Here is a 25,922-nt window from a genome sequence, read left to right as displayed (position 1 = left end):
TCTTTGTATATACGTACAAGGCATATTGCGGGGGAGGGGGCTGAGGCTGTACTGATGCGTCACTAGCCTGCAGGTTCTGTTCCGGCATGAGAGCGATGTCATGCAGTGGGCAAGGTTAGTTGGGAGAAAATTGGACTCGGCTGAAGTGATCCACCAGGCGAACTGCTGGTAAAGCGCTTAAGAGGGTCAGGGACTGCTGGGTTCTGGGCAGAGGCAGTCGTCATGAGCTGCCTCAGCCAAGTTTCATCTAGCATGAGTACTGTGGTTTAATTACTCCTCTAAGGACTCCAGTCTTCTACCAGTGTGCTTGCCTTGCATAGATTTGCAATGAGAGCCATTACACAAGAGGCTTGCTGTAACACTGTTGATCTTCCTTATATTATGCCTAGTACACACGATGAGATTTTCAGGCAGATTTCCTGCCCGATCGATACTTTTTCAACATGTCCGTTCTTTTTTTGATCGATTTTTCCATAGAAGTGAACAAAAAAAATTGTTCGAAATCAAATCGAACATATTGAAAATAATCGATCTGGCAGAACATCTTTGTCTGTACTAGGCATTATGCTGCCGTTAAATCTTATTGCACAATATTGGTGAGTAATCTCTCTTCATTGACTTAAAAGGTAGGAGGAGATTAATGTCACATTTTAAGCTCACACCTGGAAGATAATGCTCACTGGCTAATCTCTAAATTGTACAAACAGCGCACTCTATGCAGAGGATCAGCTTGCTCTGCTCTGTAGACAGGGAGGACAAGCAAGGGCCACTCAGTTACAGAAACTACAAAGGGAGTTTGTCAGCTCTATCACATGCGGCCAGCGGGAGCAAACAGTGTAATGTCCACTCCATTGATCTGCTGTGGTCTGCCTGGCGCCCAGGGCAGATGCATTAACCCCATAGGCTAAATGGGGATAGCATCCACCTATACGGGATTATCGCGGACTGCACATAATTGCTGTCAGTTTTGCTATGCAGTTAAAGCAGACCCAAACCAAACATTTTTTTAATTAAAAATATTTAGTTGCACCACTCTGACACATACAAAGATAAATAAACACTCCAAACCTATGATCATTTCAGTGCATGCTTTTCACCCTTCTCTTTTCATAGCTAGGGTTATACTGGGGGTTATACCATTAGCAATTCCTCCTTTGCCAGACACCATCTACCCCATCAGATTGCCGGAAAAATCCCGGCAATTTGAAAGGAAGGGAGGGGTTCCTTCAATAAATGTAAAATATTTTCTATTTGTCACCATGCAGCTGAAAAAAGGCTCCTATTTATTATTATAATTTAGATAATAGATTTTATTTCTGAAATCTTGTATTTTTAATTTGGGTCCACTTTAAATGTACAAAAGATGTCAGTTTTACTCTCAAGTGGGGACACAGCCTTACTGCTATAATAGCTGTCAGTTGTACGTGATCAACAGAATGGTTCATGAACTACCTTTTTAGCATCGTCAGACAATGCCTAAGGAACATTTAACGTGTTTATATAAATTTATATTTGTCAGTATATTGCAGCCTTTGCTCCCTGTAGACATCTTTAGTTCTGGGCAAAGCACTTATTGTAGTGTGTACTTTTTTTTTCTCCTATTCTGGAATGTTAGATATTGTGTAAAGGCAGCCATACAAGCATCATATTTTTTTTTTTATTTTTTTTTACCAGCAGATTTGATCAAGAACTCCGAATCTGCTGGTTATCTGCACCGCAACGAGCCACATCAGTCTTAAAGGGAGACTTAAGTCAAATAAAATGATTTTAACTTACCTGGTGCTTCTTGCAGCTCACTGGAGTCATTCGGTGCCCTCAGCGTCGGTCCGACTCCCTCCAGCAAGGAGCGTCGGTCGCCGGCAGTCGTCTACTACACATGCGAGGCCCTGAGGCCTGATCGCACTGCTTGTTGCAATGAGTGTTGCATACTGTGCGTGCGCAGAATGCTCCCGGGAATGGCAGCATTGTGGGGGTCGCTGCTGCTTGCCAGAGGGACTCAAACCGATGACGTGGGCACCGGATAATTCCAGGGTGGCTGCAGGAAGCCCCAGGTAAGTTAAAATCATTTTATTTGACTGAAGATTTCCTTTAATTTTAATAATTTGTATAAAAAAATTAAATTAGTTGAAAGCAGCAGTAGATCGACGGCCCGTAGCGTTACTGTATCGACAGTTCAACCCTGCAGTTCCATAGATTTTCAATAATTGTGATATTTATTAAAAATCTGTGTCTAGTGTATGGTGGTAACAGATTCCCTCTCTAATCAGATTCAGTTTTAAGAAGGACATTGGGCAGAAATCTGTGAGTATTGGTCACCTTAACGCATTTAAATTGGGCTTTCAAACTGAGATTCATTCAGATGATTGGGTGGTTGGAAGTATTGTTAGTAGCATACCCTCATCTAACATCATGATTGTATTTCTCTAGTGTTATAACAATGCAACATTCTCTATTTTTTGCATAGTTCCAGCATGATGTTCTGCAGACAGTTTATATATGCTTTCATCTTTTGTCTGTCTGGCATTTGCAGGAAACCATTTCATAAAATTCTTTGCACCTTGGTGTGGACATTGCAAATCCTTGGCCCCTGCCTGGGAGCAGCTGGCATCCAACTACCAGGGATCTTCAACAGTCAGAATTGCAAAGGTTTGTAAATAGTATCACCCAATTTAACATGTGCATGTTTTTGGCGCTCAAGTAACTGGCAATTACCTGGTAGCCATGGGGCGTGTCACTCTCTCCTCTACTCGTGCTATGCAGATCAGCACACAGTCGAAAAGTCCAGAGCTCCGAGTAACCTCTTATCTCCTTACTAGTGGTGTTTTCACATCTGGGTTTCTGTATTTGGATAACTTTGTGTGCTGCCTTTCAGCACCATTACCAGAGGATGATGTCACCAAGTTGTTCCCGACGTAGTTTACATGACTGATGTTTTCCGAAGCATCCGAATCACCTGTCATTCAATTCCGTGATTCTCTCCTCTAATAGTGCTGATTGGCTGTGGATGCTGTTATCCAGATTTCAGAATACAGAAATCCCAGATGTGGACAACACTACCCCTACTGCTGCTGGTTGTGCTGTAGTATACTCCGTACTGCTCTGACTGAGTTCTCTGCTCTGAGTTACGTGACCCGATGTGTGTCAGGTAACATGCATTGGGAGCCTAAGAAGGATACAGCAGCTGTAAGGAGAGGAGACTGTGCCTGAATGGGGGAGGGGGGGGGGGTGTAACACTGAGGCAACCCGACTGCATGGACTCTTAAGAAATCAGAAATACACCTATCTGGTATGGGGCAATCCCTGCCCAGATAACCGGGACTCTGACATTCATTAGCATTAACCTCTCATTTTCAACAAGATTCCCGCTGCCTAGTGCTGTATGCTGTAAAGCAGGCCATACACACATTGATTTTTCATGTTTGATTCCTGGAAGAGTCGATCCCTGTGATCAAATCTGCTGTTAATTGTTGCCACAAAAATCTCCAATCGATTTCCCTTCCATTTTGCCCTAAAATCGATTGGAAGTAGTGAGCTAGTATTGATTAAAAGTAGCGATCAAAGTTTTGGTTAATCAGGTATGGGGCTGGAGCAGCATTCGATCAACAGCCCATAGCGTTACAGTACATCGTAGAAGGCAATGCTACGGTACAATCGATATTTTTTTCATTCGATTCCCTGTTGGAATCGAAAATCATTCTGCAGCACATGATTTTCATCAGAGAGCAGTTGATACTATAGGGCAGAAATCTGTGTGAGTATATGGGTTGCTTAAAGTAAAACAGGTCAGCAATCTGTCTCAGAAAGATTGCTTACTTGATATTTAGAGAATTGTATAATGTATGCTATTCTTTATAGTATAAGTGAGATAAATGAGCTCATCTTTTATATTGCTTATGCTATAAAGCCTAGTATATACTTAACCACCTTGGCGGTATGAACGAGCTCAGCTCGCCCATTACCGCCAGGCTGGATATCTCAGCCCTTGGTGAGTCTTTTTTTTTTTTTATATTTAATGGGGGAATCGGGTAGCTAGCGCTAGGCTAGCTACATGATTAAAAAAAAAAAAAAAATAGGTAAAAAAAAACCCACCCGCGGCCGAGCGCCGCAAAAAACTAAACACCAGGGTGGTTAAACCTTTTCACCACATGAAACACGAGAAGTGAATATCATACATATTTTTCAAGTTATTTCTTACACCTAATTAGATGTTTGCATTCAACCCAGTAAAGTTCCAATGCGTATTGGTCTGAGCCATGCTTGTGTGCTTTGAGTCCTACAGGAGAAAAGCGCTTTACAAATGTTATTTGCTTCAGTAAACCACCTGCACTTTTTGTACATTTGGTTGGCCTAAAAACATGCCTGGTCAGACTTCCAGTAGGTGTGGCCAGCATAAGGCCTCTGAAAGTATTTACATTTATATTATTTTGAACAGAATTGCATCAGGACACATGGAAGTCTCGATAGCAATAATATCTTTTTGTCCAAAAGCATTTTACTCTTAGTGGTGTTGCTGGCTGGTACTGCTGTGGAGAATCCATGTCTATTGCCAGTGATGTGGACCATTGCAGTGTAGAGGTACCTGGGCAATTCCTTGTTGTCTGTGTGGTGTTGTCCCTAGATGGCAGCAGGAACATGGTTTTGGCTGTATGACGCTAGAGGTACTTTTCGTATGCATACTATATATTCCAGTGGTAAGGATATAACCTCATAATGCGATGGGTTTGTTGATAATAAATTGTTTATGTATTTCATATTATCATTATCCTAGAATTCTTGACTTTTGATTGTAATCACAGCAAAATAATTGACTTTTGCCTTCCTCTTTCAAAAGGTTGACTGCACTCAGCACAATGATCTCTGCTCTGACCATCAAGTGCGTGGCTACCCAACACTGCTGTGGTTTCGAAATGGTGAAAAAGTTAGTGGTTCTTTTACTCTTTCAAGCACATCCGGAGTGAAAAATCTCCAATTTATTTTCATACATACCTTTTGTAGAGAGAATGCTCTGGATAACATAGAGCTTTCCTGGGCCTTGGCCCTCCCTGGTGCTGGCTTCTCGTTCTTAGGCACAGCCTGTGCAGCCTTAGGAACTACTCGCACCCCCATGTAGTTCTGAAGACGAGCGCATCTTCTCGGATGTGTGTGTGTGTGTGTGTGTGTGTGTGTGTGTGTGTGTGCTCCTCTCCTCGGGTCAGAGTAGTTCTGAAGGCTGCATGAAGAGTGCCGAAGACCTAGAAGAATGAGCTTCCACCAGGGACTGCGTGTATAAAACCTGAAGTTAATTTTTCACTTTAGATTCCCTTTAATACTCTGAATATTGCATTTGTAGTTATTGTATTTATTTTAAACTGATTATAATGCCTAGATATGTTATTTTAGGCAGATCAATACAAGGGAAAGAGAGATTTAGATTCACTGAAAGAGTACGTGGAAAACCAACTTAAGGTTGCAGACAGCAAGGAAGATGATGATGATGATGATGATGATGATGCTCCACCACCACAAGCTGAACAGCCCGTAGCAGCTGAAGTAAGTAGCCAACATTACTTGACTAATTTCTGTCCTTTAGGGCTCGTTTCCACTATCGCGAATCTGCATGCGTCCAACGCATGCAGATCCGCACATGTAATACAAGTGGATGGGCCTGTTTCCACTGTAGCGTTGTTGAGGTGCGTTTTTTTCAGCGTGAAAAAAACGCACAAAAGAGCCAACGATTTCGCCTGCGTCGGGAATCCGTGCGAATCGCCGCTAATGTATTGAATAGTAAAAACGCATGCGTTTGTTACATGCGTTTTTACCCGCGATTTCGCGTGCGATTTCGCACCTTTTTCAATTTTATTTAGCCCTGGCAGTGTCATGGTTAATTTCGCATGGCACCCTGCCATGCAAAATCGCGGGTAAAAACGCATGTGGAAACGCATCCGCATGCGTTTTTACAAGCGTCGGAATGCGGCCGAAATCGCGTCGCAACAGTGGAAACAAGCCCTTAAATTCAACTGCCAGAGTAATGAGAAGTGATGGGTCAGAAGCTGTGTGCCGTGTCTGTGCTGTTTGCTTGTGGTCCTCTACCCTCGGGGCTTTGCCTCTAGCAAACTAAGTAACCGCTGGTAAAAAAAAATAAAAAAAAAATTGTAAGCTGCAGATGTTCTGAGTGCAACTGCATATTTTAAATTGTGTATTTTGAGATCATGTTTGTGTTCTAGGGTCATCTTGTATTCATGGTCAGAGAAATGGGACTGTACAACTTCCGATATGGCCAAGCTGAAATACAGTAGTCTATTAGAGGGAACTGTTTTAATTAGATCTTGACATTGTTGTCTGAACAAAGCTGCAGACATCCTTTATTTTATGTTCTGGATCAAAACTTCCATAGTTGGTGAGTAGGAGACCCTTAAAGAGAGCCCGAGCGCTCAAAAACAAAAGTAGACTACCTGATCTGCGGGGATGAGCGGATCAGGTAGTCGCAAAAACTGCTGCTCCTGTGGGCTGCAACGGCCCACTTTCATGACCTATAAGTGACAAGTCTGCAACGAGAGACAGTGTGTCTCTCCTAGCGTGCGGGGGAGCGGCAGGGAGCACGGCCAGAGAGAGAGAGCTGCCCAGTGGCAGCTCTGGGAACCCTGTTGGAACGCCCCTAGTGGGCGTTTTAAACAGTGAATTTCTTTCCTCAATGTTTACCTCAGAGATAGTGACAAATATTGTTGCTAATCTCAGGGGGCTATAGCGCGTGTGTGTGTGTGTGTGTGGGGGGGGGGGGCGAGAGCGGCGGTGTAAAGACAGAGGCATGTCAGTAGGCAGAGAACATGCCCCTGTGTCCAATCTGCCCCGCGAAGATCCACCTCGTATTCTCTTTAAAGTGAGTGTAAGGGTAGGAACACACTAGACAGAATGGCATATGCGTTTTCCACTATGTACTATAGAATACCCATATGCAATTCTGCCTAGTGTGTTCCTACCCTCAAGGCAAAAAAAGTTACTTGCCTATGGACAGGGAAGGCTTTAGTATAACAGTCAGTAGCTCTATGCGATCCACATCTGGCAGTTACTGCATCAATCTTCCACCTCCAGAGATCCCATATATTTGCAGTGTATACCTGAATATATGCAATCAGTGCACAGGAAATACAAAAATGGAAATCTCTCAGTGGAATATCCAGGTAGGTATGTTTATTCGAGTTAAAACATCCAAAGCTGCAGTAAAAAACTACACATTTAGAGGGTCCTACTCCAGTAGGGACCCTCTCGGCAAATCAGCTTCCCACTCAGTGTGGTACTAAACACAAGTGATTCAGATCGTACATGCAGTAATGCCCACTCTCTTCCCTATGGATTTGGATCCTTTGTACTAAAGAAGTAGAATAGTGCCTCAAATACTGTGTGAAACGTAGCATTTAATGATTAACATCAATAAAAAAAGCATAGAGAGCAACAATTACGAATTAGACAAGCATACCCAGAGGTTCTCCTGCGTAATCAGGGATCCACATAGAAACAGTCACCAGTTATCCAGTAATCATCTCTAAGGGGATCCCTTATTTGGCAGGAGCACCTGTGGGTATGGGGGCGGGGCAGTGCATGGTTGTGTGTGCGCTGTGTATTGACAGTTGTCTAATTTTTAACCAGTTCAGCCTATCTGGACGAGTATGTTCGTCCATACAGGCTCTGCTGCTGCGCGGTGCACGCGCTCCCGCCGCCTGCTGCTAGCCCCCCGATCAGTGAATGGGAATATAGTTCCTATTCACCGATCTAAGTCCCCCGCAGAAAAACAGACGATCTCTCATCAGACACCGCCGTGTTTCTGCCCCCCCAAAAAAATTCCAGTCCTCTTACTAGTTCCTGGATGCGAGATCGTTTGCATCCAGGACTTTTTTGACTGTGGCCATCTTGTGGCCAAATAGTAAACTACACCCACATACATTTTTTTAAACAATTACATTATTTTACATTTAAAATTAGCTGTTTCCCTCCCACACCAAAAAATAAAATTACCCAAATACATTTTTGAATAAAAAAAAATTACAATTAAAAAAAACAAAAAAAAAAAAAAAAAACATAAATGGTTACCTAAGGGTCTGAACTTTTTAAATATGCATGTCAAGAGAGTATATTGTATTATTTTAAATTATAAACTTGTAAATGGTGGTTGACGCAAATTGAAAAAATGCACCTTTATTTCTAAATAAAATATCGGTGCGATAAATTGTGATGGGGACATCATTTAAACGGTGTAATAACCGGGACAAAAGGCAAATGAGTTTTAATTACGGTAGCGTATATTAATTTCAAACTATAATGGCCAAAAACTGAGATGATTTTTTTTTTATTTCTTTCTTAATCTTCCTTTTTAAAATGGATTTAGAAAAAAATAATTCTTAGCAAAATGTACCACCCAAAGAAAGCCTAATTAGTGGCGGAAAAAACAAGATATAGATCAATTCATTGTGATAAGTAGTGATCGTTATTGGCGAATGAATGGGAGGTAAACGTTGCTCGGATGCATGAGGTTTTCGACACTGTGGGGCTGAACCGGTTTGTATGTGGGGTTTTTTTTTGTTTTGTTTTTTACGTTTATCCGTTCATCATTAATTGCTACGTATTATACAGTATTTGAGGCACTATTCTGTTTATTGGGTACATACATTGTTCTGTGCAGTACAAATGAGCATTTGTTTCAACCCTGCAGCTGCACTGCCAATTCAATTGGGCAATTCCTTCTTTTTAGTGTGCTCTGGATCTCTATAGAGCCTTCCCTGTCCTCTCTTGTATCCCTCGTTCCAGCTCCATCACCCCCTGTTTAATTTGCCACCTCAGACTGCTTCAGAAGCACTCGTGTACCAGAATGCTTCTGAAGACAGGTGGCACCATACTGCCTGCATAACCTCGCTCACGCATGCACAGTACGGAGTCTCCCATCTTCGGAAGGGTACACGAGAGCTTCCGAAGCCTCCCGAGGGCTCACAGACTGGTATTCATCCAATTGGTCGAGTACACACAATGAGGGTGACAGCACTGGAATGAGGGGAGTAAGGGCTAGTTCACACTCGGCGCATGTCCTCCATTTGCCCCGCGATCGCGTTTGTTTTGCAATCGCGAGTTGGTGGGCAAAATATTGTGATTCAGCGCAATTTGCGTTTTTGATTCACGTTCTAACGCTGCAGTGTAAATGTATCCATAGGGATACATTGGCAGCAGCGCTTTTCTGATCGCCAGCGATCGGCAAAGCGCTAAGTGTTAACCAGCCCTTAGAGAGGAGCAGGAAGGCTCTACTGCAGAGTTCCCCAACCCTGTCCTGAAGGCCCACCAACAGTACATGTTTCGCAGAAAACCACAAACATGCATAGGTGGGGTAATTAGTGTCTCAGCAGAGCTGATTAACTATTTCCACAAAACATGCACTGTTTTTTGTTTTGTTTTTGTTTTTTTTACTTTACACTCGCTTTAAAGGGAATCTGAAGTGAACATAAACTTATAAACTTGAAATAATTAATTGTATGTGTAGTACAGCTAAGAAATAGAACATTAGTAGCAAAGAAAAGTCTTATTGTTTCCAGTACATGAAAAGCTAAGACACTTCTTATCTATGCAAAAGAGCTTCTGAGCTCTTGGTCGGCTACAGCGCTATTTTCTGAAGCACTTATACATCAAAAACAGTGAAAATCAGTTTCAGATAAGCTTTTACTGCAGGGAAATGCAAAGGGCCATTAGTTCTGCTCTGTTTCATAGTTTAAAATAACAGAATACCTAAGCAAGAAAGTACTAAATCTGAATTATTGCATAGTTTAAAATAGTGTGGTTTTTAACCCCCCTGGCGGTTTAATTCCCGCGGCTGCATGGACTGAAGTAAGCTGGGCTGCCGCGGGATCACTTAAGCACTGGGGGGGTCAGTGGAGAAGGGGGGTAGCGGTGACAAACTGGGAGGGAGCAGGGCACGCAGGGGAATCCATGTTTGCTGTCCCCGGGGAATGTTTGAAGTAAGCTGCCCAGCACCAGAGACAAATGAGGGACTGAAGGGGACACAGGAGGACACAAGGGGAGAGAGGAAGAGCCTTAAAGTGACACAGGGCACATAAGGAACACAGGGGGACTCCAGAAGATACAAAAGAGGACACATTAGGGACACAGGACGACACCATTTGGGGGGGAACATGTACTAGACGCTCCTGGAACATGAACGCACAAGGTTTAGTACGTACACTTTTTTTTTTTTTTTTTTTTTTTTAAATCTGGATTTTGACCTCTAAAACGCACCGTCTTATATGACCTCTAAGATGCACCGTTTTATATTCCGGAGCGTCTAATACGGCGGAAAATACGGTAATTAACTGCGTGTGAAAATAACTACAGAGGAGGTAACTTGACTACAGAGGAGGTAACTTGACTACACAGGAGGTAACTTGACTACACAGGAGGTAACTTGACTACACAGGAGGTAACTTGACTACACAGGAGGTAACTTGACTACACAGGAGGTAACTTGACTACACAGGAGGTAACTTGACTACACAGGAGGTAACTTGACTACACAGGAGGTAACTTGACTACACAGGAGGTAACTTGACTACACAGGAGGTAACTTGACTACACAGGAGGTAACTTGACTACACAGGAGGTAACTTGAGGAATGGAGAGATAAGATGACTCTCTCACTGTGTGGAGGTAAGTTTTCTCTTGCCTTATTATCTCCAGCATGATCTTAGTGAATTGAGGCCAACATGGTGTATGCCAATTCTTGTCAGGTGTTGTTGGCCATCTCTTCAGCATTCCTCAGTTGGATAATACTTTACTGACTTCTGCTGTAGTTCCAGCTGCTGGAAAGAACCCTCCTACTTGTCCTTCTCCTTTCTGTAGAATACCATGTACTTTTCAACAGCATGCTGAGCAGCTAATCTCCTGTTGTACAGTTTTTGTTACGCAAGTGTTTGGTTCTTTCAGAAATCAAATAGGAAAATCGATAAGTGTATGGTTGTGTTAAGTGTAATACAGTACTGGCGGAAGGTCAAGTTAAAATGATGGGTTGTTTGCTGGGGATGATCAAAATGCCTCTTATCACAACATTTTTTTGTGAATGCAGTCGTTCCCAGGAATTTCACAAAACCCTTATTGCAAATGGGTTAAGTCAATGGTGCCAAATTGAGCGGTTAATAGCAAAGCTCCCATACATGCTAGAATAACCAGGTTTGCTAGGCATAATGAGAACAGTGGGAACAATGGGGAAAAAAATCTTTCAAAAAGACTGATTTTTATTTTTTTTAGATATTAAAGTTACAATTGAAAAAATGTTCTTTCTTTGGCAAAGATCGCTTTGCAACCACAATATTGCTGTATAAGGATTGCTTTCTTTGACAAAAGTAGAAATAACAAAAACATAAAAAATTGCTGTTCTCACTCCAAAGCCTCTAACCACTTGTCACCCATGCAGACTGGCATAGCCAGAATGCAGAGCCCAGACCGTGTGGGGCTCCGCTGCCTGATCTATACCAGCCTGCATCGTCCATGATATGGGGGGAGGGGTTCTGGAGGAGATAGGTTGGCTGCCCCAGAGCCCTTGTCCATTCCATGGATGTTTTTTCTCCCCCTTGTTTCCACTATTCTCCTTTACATACAGTACCTTGCAAATTTGGTTCCAGCATGTTATAGTGTTTTGCTATTAACAGCTAATGTCAGCTGTTTTCTTTGATTTTTACCTCAAAAATTGATGAATTTGCAAAAATGTGTAAAAGCGAACATTTACGTGAATGTACGTGATTATCTTGTAAATCCACCGCGAGCCTTAAAAGCCAAATTCGCCATCAGATCGGGTATCAAACATTACCTTGCTCATCCCTGGTTATTGACACCTCTGTGTACAAGTCATGAAGCTTCAAGTCTTGCATATGTTGGTATAGTGCATACAGGTCAACCAGCACTTCAGTATACCAGGAGCACAAAGTCTACACTATGGAACATTTTGTAAACTCTTACAATTGGGTAATTTGGTTAAAGCGGCTACCTGTTTTGACTGCTATAGCTTTTCACACCCCTGTAATTACTTATGCAAACAAATCTCTTGAGAAGGGAGCTTCACTTCAACCTTGGCAAATACACAGACCCTGTTTGCAGGAAATCAAGGTTTTTCAAGTTTTAATAAATCCAATTTCGCAGCTGTCTGTATATTTGCTTAAACACATGTGAAAGATTTGTGTTCCCAGACTTCATGGAACAGTATATTAAATAAAAGGTATATAGTGTCTGTGTGCTGGAGTGTAGAGCAGGCTGCTACCAAACATATGCCCTGTTAGGATTCTGAGGCTTCAGTGTTCCATAGCTAAAGACTTATTTTCTCTTTCAGTCCAAGGTGCTGACACTTACCGAAAACGACTTTGATCAGACTGTTGCCAAGGGTATCAGCTTTATAAAGTTCTACGCACCATGGTAACCATTTAACTTGTGTGGCTTTAGCGGTCATGTATTATAAATAATTAATGCATAATGCAACGTTTTCCCCCCCTTATAGTGGGATACAACTGAGTTAACATTCAATAAAAAATGTTTTCCTACTTTATTACCCATAAAGTTACCATATTTTCTTTTATGCACAAGTGATATTGTCTGTTTGCAAATTACAAGTTCCCAAAGTACAGTTTATCTGTTCTGAAAGCTGCCATTGCCTTTTATTACACAGCTGCTGTATTTATGTATTTAAATTTATCAAATGATCATTTCTCAACTGTCTCTGCTTGCTGGAACTGAGCTGTGTGTGTTGAGTTCCAGCACACTGCTTATGTTTACATTTCTTCTTGAGCTACCATTAGTTGAAAATAAATAAATAAAAGGAACGAGTTGTGAGACCCACAGAAGCTGCCATATATATTTCCTTTTAAATAATGCACATTGCCTGGCAGTGCTGCTGATCTCTCTCTGGTCAGCAGAGTGTAAATCTCACACCTGAAACAAGTATGCAGCTAATCTTGTCAGATTTGTCAGACATCTGATGTGCATGCTTGTTCAGGGTCTATAGCTTAACCACTTGAGGACCTAGGGCTTTCTACCCCTTAAGGACCGGCCACTTTTTTTCCATTCAGACCACTGCAGCTTTCACGGTTTATTGCTCGCTCATACAACCTACCACCTAAATGAATTTTGGCTCCTTTTCTTGTCACTAATAAAGCTTTCTTTTGGTGCTATTTGATTGCTCCTGCGATTTTTACTTTTTATTATATTCAGCAAAAAAGACATGAATTTTGGCAAAAAAATGATTTTTTTAACTTTCTGTGCTGACAGTTTTCAAATAAAGTAAAATTTCTGTATACATGCAGCGCGAAAAATGTGGACAAACATGTTTTTGATTAAAAAAAACCCATTCAGTGTATATTTATTGGTTTGGGTAAAAGTTATAGCGTTTACAAACTATGGTGCAAAAAGTGAATTTTCCCATTTTCAAGCATCTCTGACTTTTCTGACCCCCTGTCATGTTTCATGAGGGGCTAGAATTCCAGGATAGTATAAATACCCCCCAAATGACCCCATTTTGGAAAGAAGACATCCCAAAGTATTCACTGAGAGGCATAGTGAGTTCATAGAAGATATTATTTTTTGTCACAAGTAAGCGGAAAATGACACTTTGTGAGAAAAAAAAAAAAAAAGTTTCCATTTCTTCTAACTTGCGACAAAAAAAAAATGAAATCTGCCACGGACTCACCATGCCCCTCTCTGAATACCTTGAAGGGTCTACTTTCCAAAATGGGATCATTTGTGGGGTGTGTTTACTGTCCTGACATTTTGGGGGGTGCTAAATTGTAAGCACCCCTGTAAAGCCTAAAGGTGCTCATTGGACTTTGGACCCCTTAGCGCAGTTAGGCTGCAAAAAAGTGCCACACATGTGGTATTGCCGTACTCAGGAGAAGTAGTATAATGTGTTTTGGGGTGTATTTTTACACATACCCATGCTGGGTGGGAGAAATATCTCTGTAAATGACAATTTGTTAATTTTTTTTACACACAATTGTCCATTTACAGAGATATTTCTCCCACTCAGCATGGGTATGTGTAAAAATACACCACAAAACACATTATACTACTTCTCCTGAGTACGGCGATACCACATGTGTGGCACTTTTTTGCACCCTAACTGCGCTAAAGGGCCCAAAGTCCAATGAGTACCTTTAGGATTTCACAGGTCATTTTGAGAAATTTCGTTTCAAGACTACTCCTCACGGTTTAGGGCCCCTAAAATGCCAGGGCAGTATAGGAACCCCACAAATGACCCCATTTTAGAAAGAAGACACCCCAAGGTATTCCGTTAGGAGTATGGTGAGTTCATAGAAGATTTTATTTTTTGTCACAAGTTAGCGGAAAATGACACTTTGTGAAAAAACACAATTAAAATCAATTTCCGCTAACTTTTGACAAAAAAATAAAATCTTCTATGAACTCACCATCCTCCTAACGGAATACCTTGGGGTGTCTTCTTTCTAAAATGGGGTCATTTGTGGGGTTCCTATACTGCCCTGGCATTTTAGGGGCCCTAAACCGTGAGGAGTAGTCTTGAAACGAAATTTCTCAAAATGACCTGTGAAATCCTAAAGGTACTCATTGGACTTTGGGCCCTTTAGCGCAGTTAGGGTGCAAAAAAGTGCCACACATGTGGTATCGCCATACTCGGGAGAAGTAGTACAATGTGTTTTGGGGTGTATTTTTACACATACCCATGCTGGGTGGGAGAAATACCTCTGTAAATGGACAATTGTGTGTAAAAAAATCAAAAGATTGTCATTTACAGAGGTATTTCTCCCACCCAGCATGGGTATGTGTAAAAATACACCCCAAAACACATTGTACTACTTCTCCCGAGTACGGCGATACCACATGTGTGGCACTTTTTTGCACCCTAACTGCACTAAGGGGCCCAAAGTCCAATGAGTACCTTTAGGATTTCACAGGTCATTTTTGTTTCAAGACTACTCCTCACGGTTTAGGGCCCCTAAAATGCCAGGGCAGTATAGGAACCCCACTAGTGACCCCATTTTAGAAAGAAGACACCCCAAGGTATTCCGTTAGGAGTATGGTGAGTTCATAGAAGTTTTTATTTTTTTGTCACAAGTTAGCGGAAATTGATTTTAATAGTTTTTTTTCACAAAGTGTCATTTTCCGCTAACTTGTGACAAAAAATAAAATCTTCTATGAACTCACCATACTCCGTACGGAATACCTTTGGGTGTCTTCTTTCTAGAATGGGGTCATTTGTGGGGTTCCTATACTGCCCTGGCATTTTAGGGGCCCTAAACCGTGAGGAGTAGTCTTGAAACCAAATGTCGCAAAATGACCTGTGAAATCCTAAAGGTACTCATTGGACTTTGGGCCCCTTAGCGTACTTAGGGTGTAAAAAAGTGCCACACATGTGGTACCGCTGTACTCAGGAGAAGTAGTATAATGCGTTTTGGGGTGTATTTTTACACATACCCATGCTAAGTGGGAGAAATATCTCTGTAAATGACAATTGTTTGATTTTTTTACACACAATTGTCCATTTACATAGAAATTTCTCCCACCCAGCATGGGTATGTGTAAAAATACACCCCAAAACACATTATACTACTTTTTCCTGAGTACGGCGGTACCACATGTGTGACACTTTTTTGCAGCCTAGGTGCGCTAAGGGGCCCAACGTCCTATTCACAGGTCATTTTGAAGCATTTGTTTTCTAGACTACTCCTCGCGGTTTAGGGCCCCTAAAATGCCAGGGCAGTATAGGAACCCCACAAGTGACCCCATTTTAGAAAAAAAAGACACCCCAAGGTATTCCGTTAGGTATATGGCGAGTTCATAGAAGATTTTATTTTTTGTCACAAGTTAGTGAAAAATGACACTTTGTGAAAAAAAAAACAATAAAAATTAATTTCCGCTAACTTTTGACAAAAAATAAAATCTTCTATGAACTCGTCATACACCTAACATAATACCTTGGGGTGTCTTTTTTTTCTAAAATGGGGTCACTTGTGGGGTTCCTATACCGCCCTGGCATTTTACAGGCCCAAAACCGTGAGTAGTCTGGAAACCAAATGTCTCAAAATGACTGTTCAGGGGTATAAGCATCTGCAAATTTTGATGACAGGTGGTCTATGAGGGGGCGAATTTTGTGGAACCGGTCATAAGCAGGGTGGCCTTTTAGATGACAGGTTGTATTGGGCCTGATCTGATGGATAGGAGTGCTAGGGGGGTGACAGGAGGTGATTGATGGGTGTCTCAGGGGGTGGTTAGAGGGGAAAATAGATGCAATCCATGCACTGGGGAGGTGATCGGAAGGGGGTCTGAGGGTTTGGCCGAGTGATCAGGAGCCCACACGGGGCAAATTGGGGCCTGATCTGATGGGTAGGTGTGCTAGGGGGTGACAGGAGGTGATTGATGGGTGTCTCAAGGTGTGATTAGAGGGGGGAATAGATGCAAGCAATGCACTGGCGAGGTGATCAGGGCTGGGGTCTGAGGGCATTCTGAGGGTGTGGGCGGGTGATTGAGTGCCCTAGGGGCAGATAGGGGTCTAATCTGATAGGTAGCAGTGACAGGGGGTGATTGATGGGTAATTAGTGGGTGTTTAGGGTAGAGAATAGATGGAAACACTGCGCTTGGGTGGTGATCTGATGTCGGATCTGCGGGCGATCTATTGGTGTGGGTGGGTGATCAGTTTGCCCGCAAGGGGCAGGTTAGGGGCTGATTGATGGGTGGCAGTGACAGCGGGTGATTGATGGGTGGCAGTGACAGGGGGTGATGGGTGGCAGTGACAGGGGGTGATTGATGGGTGGCAGTGACAGGGGGTGATTGATGGGTGGCAGTGACAGGGGGTGATTGATGGGTGATTGATAGGTGATTGACAGGTAATCAGTGGGTTATTACAGGGGAGAACAGATGTAAATATTGCACTGGCGAATTGATAAGGGGGGGTCTGAGGGCAATCTGAGCGTGTAGGCAGGCGATTGGGTGCCCGCAAGGGGCAGATTAGGGTCTGATCTGATAGGTAACAGTGACAGGTGGTGATAGGGAGTGATTGATGGGTAATTAGTGGGTGTTTAGAGGAGAGAATAGATGGAAACACTGCGCTTGGGTGGTGATCTGATGTCGGATCTGCGGGCGATCTATTGGTGTGGGTGGGTGATCAGATTGCCCGCAAGGGGCAGGTTAGGGGCTGATTGATGGGTGGCAGTGACAGGGGGTGACAGGGGGTGATTGATGGGTGATAGGTGATTGGCAGGTGATTGACAGGTGATCAGTGGGTTATTACAGGGAAGGACAGATGTAATTAATGCACTGGCGAATTGATAAGGGGGGGGGGGGTCTGAGGGCAATCTGAGCGTGTGGGCGGGTGATTGGGTGCCCGCAAGGGGCAGATTAGGGTCTGATCTGATAGGTAACAGTGACAGGTGGTGATAGGGGGTGATTGATGGGTGATTGATGGGTAATTAGTGGGTGTTTAGAGGAGAGAATAGATGTAAACAATGGATTTGGGAGGTGATCTGATGTCGGATCTGTGGGCGATCTATTGGTGTGGGGGGGTGATCAGATTGCCCGCAAGGGGCAGGTTAGGGGCTGATTGATGGGTGGCAGTGACAGGGGGTGATTGACGGGTGATTGACGGGTGATTGACGGGTGATCAGGGGGATAGATGCATACAGTAAACAGGGGGGGGGGGGGGGTCTGGGGAGAATCTGAGGGGTGGGGGGTGATCAGGAGGGGGCAGGGAGCAGGGGGGGGGATAAAAAAAAATAGCGTTGACAGATAGTGACAGGGAGTGATTGAAGGGTGATTAGGGGGGTGATTGGGTGCAAACAGGGGTCTGGGGGGTGGGCAGGGGGGGGGTCTGATGGGTGCTGTGGGCGATCTGGGGCAGGGGGGGGGAGAAATCAGTGTGCTTGGGTGCAGACTAGGGTGGCTGCAGCCTGCCCTGGTGGTCCCTCGGACACTGGGACCACCAGGGCAGGAGGCAGCCTGTATAATACACTTTGTAAACATTACAAAGTGTATTATACACTTTGTATGCGGCGATCGCGGGGTTAACATCCCGCCGGCGCTTCCGTATAGCCGGCGGGATGTTGCGGCGAGCGAGCGGTGACAGGCGCCGGCGGAGGATCGCGTCACGGATGACGCGATCGCTCCGCCCATGCCCTTAAATGGACCGCCGCCTCTGTGGGTGAGGCCGTCCTGAAGGGCTCCACTTCCCCGCCGCCCCTGTGTAGTGGGCGGTCGGGAAGTGGTTAAAGTATGAGGCAGAAGATCAGTAGGACAGCCAGGCAATGTGCATTATTCTAAAGAGAAACAAACCTGTAAGCCTCCATGTCCCTTTTATCTCAGGTTCACTTTAAGATATCACATCTTCAGATGCAGCCAGAAGCTGCCCACTGAAAAACAAACATGCTGTTAACTGTTTGAATGCTGTTCTAACATTTTTTATTTTTTTTTGTGGTAATAGGTTTTATGGTGTAAATAATCTTTAACAGCAAAGAAGGAATGCTGCATTTCATGTATCATGTGAATCGGCCTCAAAAAGGTATTATAAGTGCCTAAAGCCTGATACGCACATCCAATTTTGATTGGTTTATCTTACCACTTCCATGCAGTATGAGAGCTTACCTATACAATCTGTTTATAGTATTCCAAAGCTGATGGACCTCATACTACATGGAAGCGGTAACATTTGCTTGTCATTTGCCAAACCAAATTGAAGGTGGATGTGTACCGAGCTAAAGAGGTTTGGTATGAAGTCCTAGCAGGTCACGCATGTTCAGGACAGTGGCCTACAAGATCAGATGCTTTTATGCGGCCGTATGCATGCTCCGTATCTGCAACTCTCCGGTATCTGCTCTAGGGAGGGAACATGAGGTATCACATTCACTTAGCTTTCAGAAGTCATTTATGTAGCTCTATAGAAAACACTGGAGCCTAACTGATGGTCACCACATCTGGGAACTTTGCTTTTATGACATCAGAGACTTGTTTGCTGCAGCAGTAAAGTGTCACACTATTTTGTGTCAAAACCTATACAGGTAAAACATAGAGAAATATTCTTTTGTAATTTCATGCATTTCTATTTTTTTCCCTTTTAAAATCTAATGAAATACATAAAACAAATGTGCAAAGAAGGATATGCCTCATATAATGCAGACTATTTGCTGGAAAATACGTCTTAAACTTTATGTAAGCTCTTTTGTAAGTTATATTTCTGTCCAACATTTTCCCTGCCATTAATTGTGTTGCATTGTTGTAAAGTTAACCCTAAAAGACATTATAGTAATGGGTTTTTTTTCCTCCTTTAAGGTGTGGACATTGTAAAAATCTTGCTCCTACATGGGAAGACCTTTCTAAAAAGGACTTTCCTGGTTTGAATGACATTAAAATAGCTAAAGTTGATTGCACTGCTGAGCGATCCCTGTGCAACAGGTTCTCGGTAAGTCAATGTTCTGTACATGTTTTGTAGTCTCTACAAAAAAAACTGAGATCTAATGGTGCTGGGCTACAATACTGGGTCAATGGAAAACTGGAATGTTCTGTCACCACTTTGTGACCAGATGCCTCTGGCCCCATAAGGACCAGAGCGTCCTTTCCCTTTATTAACAAAGAGTACTGTGATAGGCTCACAGTCATCACAAGATCAGGTGCCAATGAAATTGGCTCCTGACCGAGAAATGGAGCTCTGCTGTCAGCAGCATGACAGCAGAGCGAGCTTGTTGCAGCGCCATGGTATCGGCGCAGGTGGTGGGAATAATGGGCAGGTGGAATGCGGAAGTTGAAATCTTCACCCTGACAGGCTGAGGTGGACTTAAACTGGGAGTAGATTTCAACTAGGTTGGTCCAGAACTGGTTAAAAAGTCCTTAAAAACTGGAAAAGTATGGGAAGCACAGAAATTACAGTAGGTCACTGGAACATTAAATGACTCTAGTGGCACCGCCACTATGGTCACACCAACTTTTTTTTTTTTAATCAACCAGTTATAACTTCACACAATCCAGAGAACACAGTGTGCTGCCAGTATAAGTGAATCAATCCTGCTTCCTTTACACACGATAAGTTTTTGCTCCAAAGGTTTTTGAGTTTTGTAGAACTCCCTTAAAAATAAATTTTTTAGGGCCCGTTTCCCCTGGGGGTGCATGCATGCAAATTCAGATGGGGAATCGCAGCCTGTTAAATCAATAGGCTGCTTCTGAATTTGCATATGGGGAAAAATGGATGGTTGAAGCATGCGAATCCCCTTAGGATGCGTACTCTCATCAGAATAAGTCAGTGTGTCTCAGAGACGCACGCCAGCGCAAGTGGAAATGGGCCCTAAATGTGTTTTTTTTCAATAGCTTTAAAGAGTTGCAAACCTTTTCTCTGTTCAGCATTAAAGGAAACCTGAGGCTAAGAACATTAAAGAATTCATATGTACCTGGGGCTTCCTTCAGGCCCTTGGCTCTCCCGCCGTCCTCCTGGATCCTCCGCTGGTGGTCCGGGTAAAACCTTCAGCCGCCGTGTACTGCGCATATGCAACTTGGCCATGCGCCCCATCACGCTCCTGTTGATGGAAGTGTTCTGCGATTGAGCAGTAGTACTACCAAGGTGCAGAAAGCTCCCGGTGACGAAAGCGCAGTAGTGACGTGTGCGGCCAGGCTGACTGGCAGCTCTGAAGGTTTCTCCCGGGACGGCCTGAAGGGGGCTGGAGGAAGCCCAGGTACGTATAAATTCTTTCATGTCCTTATTCTTTGGTACACTTAAATCAAAGAGAGAATCTGATTTTGTGAGATGTCTTTTGTGTAAATTTTCCAAATACAAAAGCAATAGTCCTATAATGCTTTGTTAGCCTACCTAATAACCGGATGCTGTATCCCCTAAGAGGCCCTCATGTTTTTCTGCAATGGCTTCTAACTTCTAACAAACCATAAAATGTCTACTCCTGTTGCAATCCAGAATACAGTTTGCGGTGTGAATTATACCTTCTTGCTGTAAAATACAGTTACAAAAGTCTGGTTTGAATGTGCCAAGTCCTGCATTAAAACCCTCCTCTGTCTCATTTTTGTATGGCCATGAAACATTGGGCTGTATGCAATAAACAGCGTTAAGCAGACCTACGTGTGTTCAGTCTTCCAACATGGTTAGTAGAGCAAAATGCAAAACATTACATGCAATACATTACGCTTTACTCTTCATTTGGGAAGGCTTTATGCACGCAATTCTAATTCTGCTTAACGCAGTTTGTTGCATAAACTCTGTGTCTTGTAAACTTTGAGGCAAGTTTCATGTGGTGGTGTTGCCATTTTGCCTTTGTCAGGTCGTGGATAGGAGCAGTCAGTGGCGGCATAGCTTTGCACATTAAGCAATACAGAGCTAGTAGTGGCAGCGGTGCAATTAATATTGGATCAGATTTTGGCAAAACTAAAGTGAGCACTCTAGCAGCTGTGCTGAGGTTGGCAGAAGTATTTTTGGCATATACACTCTAAGCCCGAGTTTGGTTTCTTTCTTTTTTTGGGGGGGGGGGGGGTTCCTCACTTGGTGAGAGTTCCAGTTTATAGAACATTCAGGTGATCTAAGTGTTCATTCATCCACATGGTCTTTCATCGTTACTGCATCTAAGGCTTTTACTCGCCTATGTCCATGGCACCTCTCTTCAGCTACTGAGGCATCCTATGGGATGGAAGTAGACTGGGGCAAGGGGGGATGGTTCAGATACTGTAAGCAGAAGGTATACAATGTTTTGACCTATTGTAAATGAGACCTATACCAATATATATAATTGTGTTGTGTGTGTGTGTTTTTAGGTCCATGGATATCCATCTTTGCTGCTCTTCCGTGCTGGAGAAAAAATTGGAGAGCATGAAGGAGCCAGGGATCTGGAAACATTACAGAACTTTGTGTTGCGGCATGCAAAAGATGAACTGTAAACCTCCCTGAACCCTATGGGTTTGCGCTTTGTATGGGCCAAATGTTACTGAATCCTTTACATGGCAGTACTACAGAGCGTACTTTAAAGGCCCTTATCCAGTGAAACATTTTATTAACCCAATACCCTCCTTCCACTATAGACTATCAGCAATCGAGACGTTTGCATTAAGGAGACGACCCACAAAAGGTATAGCAACCTTGCTGATAAAGAGCTCCGCCCGAGACTAGTAGTGCATTTCAAGTCATATTTCAATACAGCAAGGTTGCTATACCTTTTGTATGCCATCTCCTTATTGAAAATTGAGCGAATGGATTACGGGGTGTGGAGACCGTTGATATTGAGACAAAGTTCCAGTTTATTAACCAGAGGTGGGTTTTACATTATGTATCAGTAATACTGTAATAAAGAAAACCATGATATCAAAACCTTAATTTTGATGGAAGCATCTCTAGTGTAGTCCTCCAATGATCGAGTGGCTTAACTTGCCAGAGAGCTTCTCTGTCCAAACTCACCGCCCCCTGTACCCCTCCATAGACCCCTTCTTGCAGGGGAGCGGGTTGGGTTTTTGGTTGGCCACACCACACTCCTGTGTCCTCACTGAAGAGATGACCAGTGAGATTTCATGCCAATTTTATGCAAATATATGCAGCTACTTCATTTGTTCCTATTCTATGCTGCATATAGTTGTATAAATGAAATTACCATCTTTACGCCTCAGAGTGAGTGGCACCTCCATCATTTCCTCCCCTCCCAGAAGGCAAAACTGCTTGTGGAGAACCAAGATTTGGAAATTCAAGGAGCTCTATGGCAGCCATGTGACTTCCACTAAGCACATTTTTAGGTATTTACAATATATTTTTTAATAATAATAATGCAGTATAAACAATAGTCTTGTGGGAAGGTGAAGAGTATATAGTAAATTAAAAAAAAAATCACTGGATAGGTACTTTTAAATCGATAGTTTTTGTGGTGTTCTGTAAGAGGCACACAGCCCTGGATGATGGCAGGGATTTACAATTGTCTTTCAGAATCGCCACTAAGATCTCCATGAAGACTCTGTGAAGGTTTCTCAGGATGTATGTTGTACCACTATTTTGAATACTTTTTTTTTTTTTTTGAAAGGGGAGTCTGTCAAATATGGCTGTGTTGCTAAGGCCTCGTCACTACGTGTGAATTGCTGTTCATGTCTTCAGAAGTGCATAGTCTGTACTCTGATATTCCCATGCATGCATTGCAATTGGATGTGCTAACACATGGTTACATGCATTTACATAAATCCTATCCATGTATTTAGTTTAAATGAATGGGCTCTGCACCACATCGGAGAGCACTGCAAGTGTTGGCCGGATTACTGCGTACAAGTGGGGTAGAGGCCTCACTGTCTTTATCCAGTGCAGGAATTTGTAATGCCAAAATCCTGGAACCTACTCTAGTTCTAGAGCTTTTCTCCTACAAATTGAAGTGATCCAGTATTACTGGTGCTTTCAGGATTGAAGCAATGGTGACCCCTTGTACTGGATTGCTCAATGACTATTCCAAGCACCAGCCTTCATGACAGGTTCCCTTTATAGGGAAATCTGTGGTCTGTCTTATAGTTTTTGTTCACGTTGTTTCTTCATCAGTGTTTCTTGTCAGATCAGATGTGAAGTGCCTTACTTGCTTGGTGGGTGAAAAACAAAGCATTTATCTAAATTTGTTCAGTTCCATGTAGTATGTGTATCCTGGTTTTGGTATTCAGAATGTCAATGTCACAAATGCTAACTTTTTTTTTTTACTACTTGGAAAAAGGGGGGATGTAATTTTTTGATCTTGTGTAATAATGCACTGTTGGGCCTGGCCTTTTTTAGGGTAAAGGAATGGCTGCAGTAATAAAGACAAATCTTTGTACCTGCTTTTGTTTTTTCTCTGCACTTTAAGTTAAGACACTTATACTTTTAAAACTACAGTAGATGTGCTCTCCAGGAACAGAAACAGAGTATGGATCACTGCATTTGCCATGACCAGTGATGTACATCCAAAGCAGAGCTAAGCTGCATGTACAGAGCAGCTCCCCATCTCCTCATCAAGGAGAATTGAAGTTTTCCTGGATACTGGCAAAGGCTGCCAAAGCTTGTGAATAGCAATTCTAAAGGTGGGAATCCAGTCATATTAAAGAAACAGCCATGCTTCTCATTGGGGGATTAATTAACCTTCAGACATCCAGTCGTGTTTGATTTCTCTGCTGCATATGACTGGTATGACCACAAATTCACATAATTTATCTCCTTTAAGCAAAGTTGTACTCAAGCACCGTAAGCTTCACTCTCTAATATACTTTGCCTTTTCCCTGTCTGCAATACTCTGTATACTGTATGGAACCCTGTATTTACAGCCTGTTTGTCAGTAAATACTGTTCTGCTGTAACATTTTTTTCAGATTTCCATAGTTATAAAAGTGTCAATCAGCTAAAATGATGACTAATGATGATTAGTAAGAACAAAATGGTGTTCACCACCTTCACTTTGCATCATTCATTTCAGCATCCTCTGACTCAAAAATGCCAGCAGAAACTGAGCTACCCCATCAGCAGTAGCTTCTATGCTTGCATTCCTGCCTGAGCAGCACTGTGTACAGTACAACATCTGGGAACCTCACTCTCCGTACATGGTTGCCCTTTGACCTTAGTCATTCTCCCTATCCCTGGCTGAGGAGCACATCGTAGACCAGAAGTGTCATGTGCCCAATTCCTGCTCTCAGTGCTGTACTTTTCGTAGAAAAATGGGCTTTCTACAAAGGGTTGATTTACAACGTTTGGGGAATGTTATCTAGCAAACCTTGACTTAAGGTTTTTGTAGGTTTTTATTTATTTTATGTTTGGGGGGGGGGGGGGGGGGGGGAAGAGAGCCTACTCAGTGTTTGCTGGGTCACTTTACCGGAGCTCTCTACTGTGTTCTTCAGACTTTGTAAATCAATCCCATAGTGATTCTGCCTTACAGTTATAATCCATCTCTCAACTCATCAGTGCACTGCAGCCAACATTTTTAAACCTGGTCCCTGTGTCCCTATTCACTTCTCTCTTACCCTTTGCACTACATTTGAAAAAAATAGTGTATGAGGTATACTACATTTGATCTGCAGAAGATGCTTTAGCACTTGATGGCCAGGTACTTAGTTGCTCTGGTGATACAAGTGTCATTTACTCCACTGAAGGACTCTCTGATAAGATTGTATTAAATATTGGATAGGTTGTTTGCATACATTAAAACTTTGATTAATGTATGCAAACTTAATGTCATGGATCAGAGACCTGGTGAATGGTGCAATGTTGATCCCATCCAGTTCCCCACTGTGAAAGATTTAGCATATTCATGTTAGAATGGGATATCATTATGTAGCTACCTGCAAATCTGTACTTGCAGCTCCAGAGAATACAATTACTGAGCCAGTGAGCTGCTGTTATTTAGTATAATGCTGTCGTTCTGGTATGCTGCCAGCACAGGAAGCTGGACAGAGTATTTAAAAGGAACCAGAGGTGCAAGACCTATGGACGCTGCCATATTTATTTCTTTTTTAAACAATAGCAGCTGCCTGGCAATCCTGCTGACCTTTCTGGTCTGTAGGGTCTAAATCAAACCTGAAGCAAGCATGCAGCTAATCTTGTCAGATTCGTCATAGACATCTGATGTGCATGCTTGTTCAGGGTCTATGGCTTAAAGCAGCGCTGTCCAACTGGCGGCCCGCGGGCCGCATTCGGCCCGCCAGGCCTCCAGCTGCGGCCCGCTCGTCTCCCTGAGTTGCAGGCATGGCTTCCGCTATAGGCGCCATGCCTGCAATCTCAAAACGCGCACTTTCCCGTGTCCCCGCTGGCCTGCATCAGCGCTGTCCTCTCCCGTGTCCCCGCTGCCGCTGCCTTAGCTCAGACCTCACAGATCGCGGCGACTGAAGAGAGCAGAGTGCGCATGTGAAGTACCCGCATACACGGAGTACTTCACATGCGGATGTGACATAATTTGTCACTTCCGCATGTGAAGTTCCTCCGCACGGGTGCTATGCGCACTCTGC

At 43.1% G+C, this 25,922-nt stretch overlaps 1 protein-coding gene across 1 annotated transcript in view; it reads left to right on the top strand.

Annotated features, from left to right (window-relative positions):
• Positions 1-23,768, top strand: part of TXNDC5 (thioredoxin domain containing 5) — a 40,279-nt gene extending 16,511 nt beyond the window's left edge. Inside the window, exons 5-10 of the mRNA XM_068236865.1 lie at positions 2,531-2,646; positions 4,832-4,918; positions 5,380-5,529; positions 12,329-12,411; positions 19,282-19,411; positions 21,757-23,768. Coding sequence (XP_068092966.1) covers positions 2,531-2,646; positions 4,832-4,918; positions 5,380-5,529; positions 12,329-12,411; positions 19,282-19,411; positions 21,757-21,879 — 689 coding nt within the window. The 3' untranslated portion in view covers positions 21,880-23,768. The remainder of the gene's footprint in view (positions 1-2,530; positions 2,647-4,831; positions 4,919-5,379; positions 5,530-12,328; positions 12,412-19,281; positions 19,412-21,756) is intronic.
• Positions 23,769-25,922: the final 2,154 nt, after the last annotated feature.

This window comes from Hyperolius riggenbachi, chromosome 5 (genome assembly GCF_040937935.1).
Source record: "Hyperolius riggenbachi isolate aHypRig1 chromosome 5, aHypRig1.pri, whole genome shotgun sequence".
Lineage (NCBI taxonomy): Eukaryota > Metazoa > Chordata > Amphibia > Anura > Hyperoliidae > Hyperolius > Hyperolius riggenbachi.
Note: the sequence above shows the minus strand (reverse complement) of the source record. Positions and strands in the feature narration are given on the sequence as shown.